Source organism: Talpa occidentalis, unplaced genomic scaffold (assembly GCF_014898055.3).
Source record: "Talpa occidentalis isolate TD23 unplaced genomic scaffold, MPIMG_talOcc4v2.1 talOcc4.12, whole genome shotgun sequence".
In the NCBI taxonomy this organism is placed as follows: Eukaryota; Metazoa; Chordata; class Mammalia; order Eulipotyphla; family Talpidae; genus Talpa; species Talpa occidentalis.
The window spans coordinates 84,384,847-84,393,240 of NW_023601212.1; the positions used below are offsets into that span (position 1 = coordinate 84,384,847).

Below are 8,394 nucleotides of genomic sequence, written 5' to 3' on the forward strand. Positions count from 1 at the left end.
GATGCTGGCCAGGCTATTTTTATCTGTGATGATCATTTAAAAACCCAGTTTTGCTTGCTCTTTCCTAAATAGGAAGCAGTGAAGATGGAGAAAAAGATTAGGTGGGTGCTCATGCACTCTTGGGGTCCCTGGCTGCTCCCCCTCCCAGTGGCGTTCCTGCGCTGCCAGCCAAGCAACGACATGCACTCGCCATCTGCCGAGACCGGACAGAGAGCGACTCAGGAGATGGAGGGGAGTGGCGCTGGGTCAGGTGCCCAAGTAGGAGGCCTGGCTGAAGGCACGTCCGGCCACGCAGTCTGCCACCTGCACAGCGAACCTCCCACCCGGGGAAGTGCCCACGCTCGGGCATCTGGGGTGGCGCCTGCCTCGCTCTGGCATGTGCGGACTGCAGGCTCGGAACTGTATCTGGTTTCCACACCGGCTGTTCTCTGTGTCCACGTTGTGCATCCTGGTCTGTGCACGGCCCGGAGGACGCATGATGGACTGGGCACCAGTGAGCCATATTTATTGTTTTCAAAGAAATCACTAATTGCTTTCTGTAATTGCACTGTGGATAAATGTTCTAAGAGTCCCTGATATTGTACAGAATCTTAAATTATTCAAGGAAACTAAGGCAGGTCAAGCTGGTGCTATCCACTAGTTTGATTTTTTTTTTCTGTTTTATAGTTTGTTTGCTCTGCATGGTACTTGTAAAGCTTAAATATTTTGAGTGTTATGCTGTCTCTAGAGTTGCTGGAATTGTACATATGGTACTCTTTCGCAAATGATAAATGATTCCGAATATTAGTGTTTTATGTTCTTATAGGAAATATTTTTGATGAGTCCAAAAAGGTTGCTCTGTTTTGTCAATTGGATGAAATACATTTTTGTCTTTTCTCTCCAAGGCAGGTTCCCTATAGCAAATGAGGCTTCTCTGAGGAGCTGAAGGGTCTTGCAGCCCCTCTGTGTGATTCTTCTATCCACCCCCCAATTTTCTAAAACTCTTAATCAGTAGGCAGTGGGCCCCAGAACTTAGCTGTGAGTTAGAATGTGGGATCCCCTGATTTCTCTCCCTGGGGACCCAAGCACCCTTTGTCTCCCTGCTGGCCTCTGGCAAAGGAAGTGGCCCCCAAGTCACTTCCCCTTAAAGCCGGTTCTTAAAGCATGGACCCTGTGGCCTCAGTGTCCTTGCACCTCCTTCCATCTAGCAGGTAGAGAAGTCCGAGGAAGATGTTCCAGGGAGCGCTCTGGTAGCCGCGGAGGGACGGTTTGAAATCTATTTACACAGTTTGGGTGTTGAGCTCTTAAATAACCTCCGTGGTTTTCCCCTCAGAATCACGCCAAGTCCCCCTATGTCCAGGTGTGACTGGTTTGTTACCATGGAGATACACTAGCGCCTACAGCTGTGGATAAGGACAATGGTGGTGCCTCCACAGCTGGCTTGTTCTCCTGGTCAGGACCTTGGGCGGCCATCATATCCACACACTGCCCACACCATCTGCACTAACCTTCCCCTCTGCATTAAGCACCAAGTGTTTTCCCTTGCTTTGAAAGTGACCAAGCTTGTCTGGCATGGCTGCACAATGCTGACAGGAATCAGGTGTTCATAATAAAAAGCAGACCTCATTCTGCAGTCCTTGAGTTCCACTTTGACATCAGGAAGTTTCCAGGGGCTAGAGCAGCTTAGTGGCACTGTGCTGAGGAGGCTTGCATGTCTGTCATGAAGCCGTTTGTTCTAGGTGCAGCCTCACGTTTGTGGTCCCCACACCCTGAACCTTTATCCCAATGTTTTCCGGTGCTGATTTGCTTTCCTGACTGGAGTGTAACTCTAGGATGACTCCCCAGGCCCAGGTAGGAGCACGTGATTGTAAGTCACAGGAACTCGGGTCTTAGTGCAATTTACAAATGAATATACTGGCTAGAGTTTGCGAGCAAATGATGACCTTTATTATCCATCCATTCCACTAACTTTTTACATAGCAATAACTTTACAGACAAGAAAATTCAGAATGGAGAGAGTCCCCTGTCACGGCTGGGACAGCAGTGCCAGAGAGCTGGACTTAGTGATGTGCATATTGAAAAAGTCAACCAAGCATTAGAAAAAGAAAGTCAACAGGGCATTGCCAAAATTGTCATAACTCTGAATTTCTTGCTAAGGAGACTTTGTGAGTTTTCTGAATTTTTACAGCTAACTACCAGTCTTGGTTGAAAAGGAAATGAGAAGCAATTACAGTAGTGTTTCAAATTACAGGTTTCAGGAGTTCAGATTTAATGATTAAAATCAAGCAGATCTACAGGATATATAGTCTTCTTACACAGTCAGCCTGAGGTAAATGTGTTGGTCTTTTGGGGCTGTACATTTTTCACTATATTTAAGGAGATTTTAACAGCATAACTCCCATTTTAATTTGTCTTTATCACTCTCATAATTAATTGCCAAAAGAAAGCATTTTATACATTGAGTTGGGGGGTGGGGCTGGAGTAGTAGATATTACTGTGATGTTGCATGGTAGGGAAGGTTTTATATTTATAATAAACATGTGCGTTAACATGTTCTTTTGAAATCACAAGCAATACACAGGAAATAAATTATGTAAATTAAAATTTTCAGCCCATTTTTGAAATGTCAGCATGTGCTTTGTTGTTTGATTCGTTTTTATTTTTTTACTAAGTTGGTTACCAGTAGTGGATTTCAAGCTGTACTTGTTCTCATGAGTTATGCAATGAAATAAATCAGTGAAATTCTCTAGATAATCTGGGTAAGGTTTATAATAACTCAGTGATCCTTCAGGCCTTCTTTGGAATCTATCAGATTTTCATTAGTCTTACTTTGGTGGAGTTTACCTATTTTAAATTCTATGATAAATGTAATCTAACTTTCATTTCCTTACTAGCTAGATGGTAATATCAAATGACCCTGTGATAAACCAGAAAGAGAAATATAGAAAAAGTGCTCTCCGAATCTGAGACTTAGACTGTGCTGGGTAAGACGCCATTCATCTTGAGGGAGAAGCTCCATAAACTAAAAACAGAACATTCATTCTGTTTTTAAATGTACAGGCAATTGTTTCTATAGAAATGGGTTTATCTAAGCAAAATATTTGTCTTGCTGCCTTCAAAAGCCTGTCAAAACCTCTTCCTTTCATAGACATTTCCCAGAGGGTATTTGTAGGGTGAAAGACTTACTGCTATCTGTCCTGAGGGCTGGGGCACAAAGGCGGTGGCTCCTAGCTTGACTCTGTTCAGCCCCTTACCCGAAAATTCCAAAAGCAACCAAGTGTTAGGCTCCAAATGTTGGGCTTCATGAAGTTACAGGGGCTTCAAGATACTTGCCTTAAAATAAGAGCAGGTGTAGGCACGTACTTCAGATTTAAATCTGAAAGACAATATTTGTAAGTGGCACTGGATCTGGCTCAAGTTCTGGTTGTTAAAGAAAATTCTCTTTAGGATATAAGTAAATTGTTAAAAGACATGTTACCAGTATTGCATTACCAACAACCTGTTATTTGAACGGCTTGAACACGTGCTGTTCAGGTTGTTCAAGTCCACGCAGGCTTAGCTAGATCTTAATAATAGACTGGTGTGTGTATCCAGTGTTTGAATCCTATCCAAAAATGAAGATCTATGGGGCAGTCACACCTATGAGGTTCCCATGTTGCATTTTAACAGTTGTAAGAGGTTCACGGCAATACAACAGTTAATGAACTTTCAGTTTAAATTGTGTACATTTTTAAATTGTAAGATTTTTACTGTATATTGATGCATAGTGTGATTCAATAAATTGCTTGTAATTTAAAAACTATTTAATATTCAAAATAAATATAGTTATATATTTATAAATTCCGTTGCTGTTTCATTCTATGTTTTTCCAATGCTGGAGCAGATGGCTTGGCACTGGCCTGCGGTGGGCACTTGCAGGCTGTGGCCAGAGATTCCTCACAGCCCTGGTCTGTAGGGGTGGGAAGCCAGTTTCTATGGCCCAGTTATATTCCCCACACTCCTGAGAACAAGATTTGCATAGTCACTGGAAAACCGAACTTCTATAATAGTGTTTGTGCTGCCTTAAAGTATATCTAAAGTTCAAAGCCTTTGTGATGAGTGATAAATTTCAGCCTTTTAATTTCCATCCCCAAATGAGCACTAAGCCAAGAAGCTAATCAGCTCAATACTAGCCGCGGGTGGAACTGGTGGCCCACAGCCTCCGGCCTCCCTCTAGTCGCCACTGACTGCGAAGATCATGGTAACAGGCTCCTACCAAAGCTGAGGCCTAGCAGGCCTCAGGTCACACCAGCTCCAGTGAACCCCCGGGGTAGGGGGTGAGGAGAGGCCCGGAAGTCTGGTTTTGAGAGCCCGCAGGCTGGCAGCAAGTGATCATGCCAGAGAAGCGCAGCACAGCGCTGCTCCTGGACCTGCGGGGCAAAGGTGGGAGTGCAGAGCACCAGACCCGGGGCCACGCGAGGCACGCGATGCACCCAGGGGCCTCCCATCCGTCCCCAGAGCCCCTGAGCTCAGCACCCTTCAGTGCGCCCGTAGAAGGTGAAATTGAGGCGGGGCGATTGAATAAAGCAAGTGGGTGGAGTCGGTTTTGAGCCCTGGCCTTCAGCCTTCTGCCCCTAAAAACCTAAAACCGACGACCTGTTAACTCCCGCAGTCCCGCAGCCGGCTAGAGGGCCGCCCCGGGCCCCGCCCACTCGCACCTGGCCGGCCGGGTGGGGGAGGCCCCCACGCCTGGGGTGCTGCCGGGTCAGCCGGAAACATCCGGGGGAGGGCGCGGGGTACCTGGGCCGAGCTCTTCAAGGATGTGGTTGCTGCCCTTTCAGAAACCAGCATTATGGCAAAACGGCTTTTCCGCGAATTCCTCCGACTTGATCGGCGGCACTATGGGCCTGAACCCCGAGGCCAAGTGGGCGGCCAGGTGCGGCCCCGGGACGTCCCCGCCGCCCGGTGGGCGCCCAGAGTCTACACTCTCCCAGGGTGCGGCGTGGGCTCCGCAGCCCCGGAGGCCGGCCAGTCGGGGCGGCCCGGCCGGCTCCCCCAGGTGCGCCACCGCCCCCCTCCACGCCCCCTCCCTCCACGCCTGGGCGGGAGACACGCGGACACCGGCCCCGCCCCGGCCCCGCCCCGCCAGCTCATTTACATGCGGCCGCGGCCCCGCCCGGGGCGGCTAAAGCGACGTGTCCTTGTCCCCCGTGGGCAGCTGGGCGCGTGCAGCCGCGGATCCCCAGGTAACTGGGACGGGGGGGGGCAGTGGGTCCTGGAGGGGGGAATCATGCACACGGAGGGACTGGGGCCCCTGCAGGCTGGTCATTGTTGATCTCTGACCTTTGACCACTGCCCCTGTCCACAGAGGTTTGGCCTCAATGTTGTCCCTGCATGTGGACCTTGCGGCAGGGCAGGGCAGGGCGGTGAGTGTGGTGGCCGGAGCTGCCTGTCCACTGGGGCAAGCAGGAGGCCGCACGCCTCGGGCGGAAGAGCTGCCCTAAGCTAGAGTCAGGCTGCTTCTCTGGGTGGTCTGAGCCATGTCTGATGGTCACTTGGGCTCAGGAGGCACATGGTGGGGGTGGGGGGCAGTGACGAGCTAGGGCCAGAGAAAGGTCCAGTTGTGTCACCCAAGGGGAAAGGAGCCACGGATAAGGCGAGGATCTGAGGGGTCAGCCTGAAGCCATAAAGGGGAACTGGATCTTAGGGGGTCAACTCAGAGCTCCCGTGGTGATAGGAAGGACCCTGGGGTCACTGTGCACCAAGAGGTCAGCTGCCATCCCGCAGCTGCCCTGAGTGTCCACTAAGTGTCACTGCCAGCTGACCACAGGGTGACCCGTGTTCTGGATTTCAGCTCCAAGCCCCCCCTCAGAGCCGCCACCCGGTGAGACAACCAGTTCGGAGTTATGAAGACCAAGAACCGACCCTCCAGGCGCCGGGCGCCACCACAGGACACAGAGACCAGCCCACAGGAGCGGACCCCAGAGAGACCCCAGCAGGGCTCCGAGCTGGAGCTGACCAAGGGTCTGCGGAGCAGGGCAGCGCGGGCGCCGGGGCTCCGGGCCGAGGGCGGACGCAGGAGACCGGGGTCCTCGGGGTCAGGTGGCCGCCGGGAGAGCAGTGTCCAGCGTCGGCTGGAGAGCAACGAGAGGGAGCGGCAGCGCATGCACAAGCTCAACAACGCCTTCCAGGCACTACGGGAGGTCATCCCCCACGTTCGGGCCGACAAGAAGCTCTCCAAGATCGAGACACTCACTCTGGCCAAAAACTACATCAAGTCGCTGACCGCCACCATCCTGACCATGTCCAGCAGCCACCTCCCAGGCCTGGACGGGCCCGGCCCCAAGCTCTACCAGCACTACCAGCAGCAGCAGGCAGCTGGGGGCACGCTCGGTGCCACGGAGGCCCAGCCCGAGGGCCACCTGCAGAGGTACTCCACGCAGATCCACAGCTTCCGCGAGGGCTCCTAGCGCTCAGGTTTGGGGGTCAGCAGTCCGGCCTGCTCCTCCTGCCCCACGTGGACTTGGCCCGAGTGGCTCCATTTTCCAATTTGGCTGCCACCCTGGAGCACAGCCTGGTCCCGGGAACCAGTGGGCAGGCTGAGGCCGTGGCTCTCTGAGCAGCGGGAGGCCCCAGCCTCCATGTGGGTCCCAGGCCCTGGCTTTTGATCTAACCAGGCGGCTTTCAGGCCTTCACTTTTGTAACTGTGCTCTCCACCCTGACTCCTCTGGGCCGGGAGAGCGTGTGGGAAAAGGTTTACTTTGGTAAGTTTCCCCAAGGCCCTGGGAGGGCCCTCCTTCAATCTGCATGGTAGGATTAGATGGGGCCAGACTCAGCCTCCTCATTCAGGGTAAACTGAGGCACGGAGCAAGCAAAGCCCACGGCCATGCGAGGAACGTGACCAGCTGAGATAGTTGAAGCGTCTAGTTCAGTAACTGGCTGATAGAAACCCTGATCATATGACCTCGAGTTGATTTTAAAGGAAAGGGGCAGGCTCCTTCCTCCCTCTTGACTAGCAGGGCCGGAGTAGGGTGCCAGGGTCGACAGCCTGGTGCTGAGGGGGCTGGAGACAGGGTGCTGATCTTCTGGGCCCCTTGGGGTGAGGGCTTCAAGGGCCTAGTTCCCAAGAGAGACCCAGGGAGAGAGTTGTGCCAGGTCTCCCCTGGGTCCCATCCAGGTTCACCGTTCACGGTCATGGACGGTCATATCACTGACAGCGGCGATGTGAGAGGACCTCAGGATGTTCTTGCATCCTGGCTGGATTTGGGGAGCCCTGCAGGGCTCTCTGCAAAAAGGAACCTGGGGGTGGCAGGCGCTCCCCTCCCCCGCCTGGGTGCTGCTCTTTAAAGGCGAACACTGGACAGCTTGGCAGGTCCCTGCCGCCTCAGGCCAAGCTTCCTTCTGTTCATGTTCCTGCCCTGCTGGCTCCGACAGGCTTGGCGACTTTCTCTCACTGCCTTGGCACCTCCCCGCCCTCATCCTTCTGCCCACAGCCAATATGGGGAGGGACAGGGCCCTGGCAGCCTCCGGCAAGAGAATCCCCAGACATGGGGGAGTGAGCCGGGCCAGCGCCGCTAGCCCACAGCCGTGCCTGAGCTAGCCCTTAGGGCCAGGTCCCTTCGGGGCACTATGGACCGCTCCAGGAGGCTGGTCTGTCCCTGTCCCACCGCCCCTGCTGTCCTTTCCCCTGGGGACCCCAGGCCCTCCTGGCCTGCCCTCAGGGCTGGTCGCTCTGGAAGGTCAGTGGTTAGGGTAACCCTCCAATGGAACTATGACTGAGGCAACGTTGACCACAGGAAAGATGGGGTCCAGGCACCCCCTACTTGGGTGACCTGCCAGGTTGGAACACCAGAGGTTGAGGCCTCCAAGCCTGGTGCTGTTGTCTGGTTGAGCTGAGACCGGAGCAGGACACGGTGCGTCTCTGATCTTGCTGAATGAACTGACAGAACTGGAGCTCGGGGAGGTTTGGCCAGTAGAGGCTCTGTCCAGACTGTGCCCAGGGACTGGCCACGGGCTGTCGGGGGGCAGGAGGGGCTGGGCATCAACACCTTAGGGACAATGGCTCTCTATGTCCCCATCTGGCACCTGTCTCTTCCCTGCTTCCCAGAAGGTGGCCGCTGTCCAGATGCCCAGTCCTTCACTAGTGGCTGCAGGGCACCTGCCTGCCCCTGTGGCCACATCATAAAGGATCCGTCAAGGTTTCTGTCCCACCTCAGGGAGCAGGGAGGTGAGAGGACAGGCTTGGCGACACCCTGGTTGGCTCCCACCACTCTCAGCACCCCCAAGCTGAGGCGGGACTCTTTGGTCCCAGGAGACCCTGCCCTTGCTAAGGGCACCACACAAGTGGTGAGGTCCACACGCCAAGCCCTGGCCGCCTGGCCTGCGGCAGGACTGGGGCCCGCCTGGCACCGGACTGAGTGAGCAGGGGGTGGAGAG

The 8,394-nt window shown here is 53.7% G+C and overlaps 2 protein-coding genes across 3 annotated transcripts in view; both read left to right on the forward strand.

Annotated features, from left to right (window-relative positions):
* Positions 1 to 3,776, forward strand: part of LMTK2 (lemur tyrosine kinase 2) — a 94,648-nt gene extending 90,872 nt beyond the window's left edge. For both annotated transcript variants that reach the window (XM_037507127.2, XM_037507128.2), the window contains exon 14: positions 73 to 3,776. In XM_037507127.2, the coding sequence (XP_037363024.1) occupies positions 73 to 101 (29 nt within the window). In that variant the 3' untranslated portion in view covers positions 102 to 3,776. The remainder of the gene's footprint in view (positions 1 to 72) is intronic.
* Positions 3,777 to 5,765: 1,989 nt separating this feature from the next.
* On the forward strand, positions 5,766 to 8,375 carry BHLHA15 (basic helix-loop-helix family member a15). The gene has a single exon (XM_037507131.2). The coding sequence runs from the start codon at positions 5,865 to 5,867 to the stop codon at positions 6,426 to 6,428; it is 564 nt and encodes a 187-aa protein (XP_037363028.1). The 5' UTR covers positions 5,766 to 5,864; the 3' UTR covers positions 6,429 to 8,375.
* Positions 8,376 to 8,394: the final 19 nt, after the last annotated feature.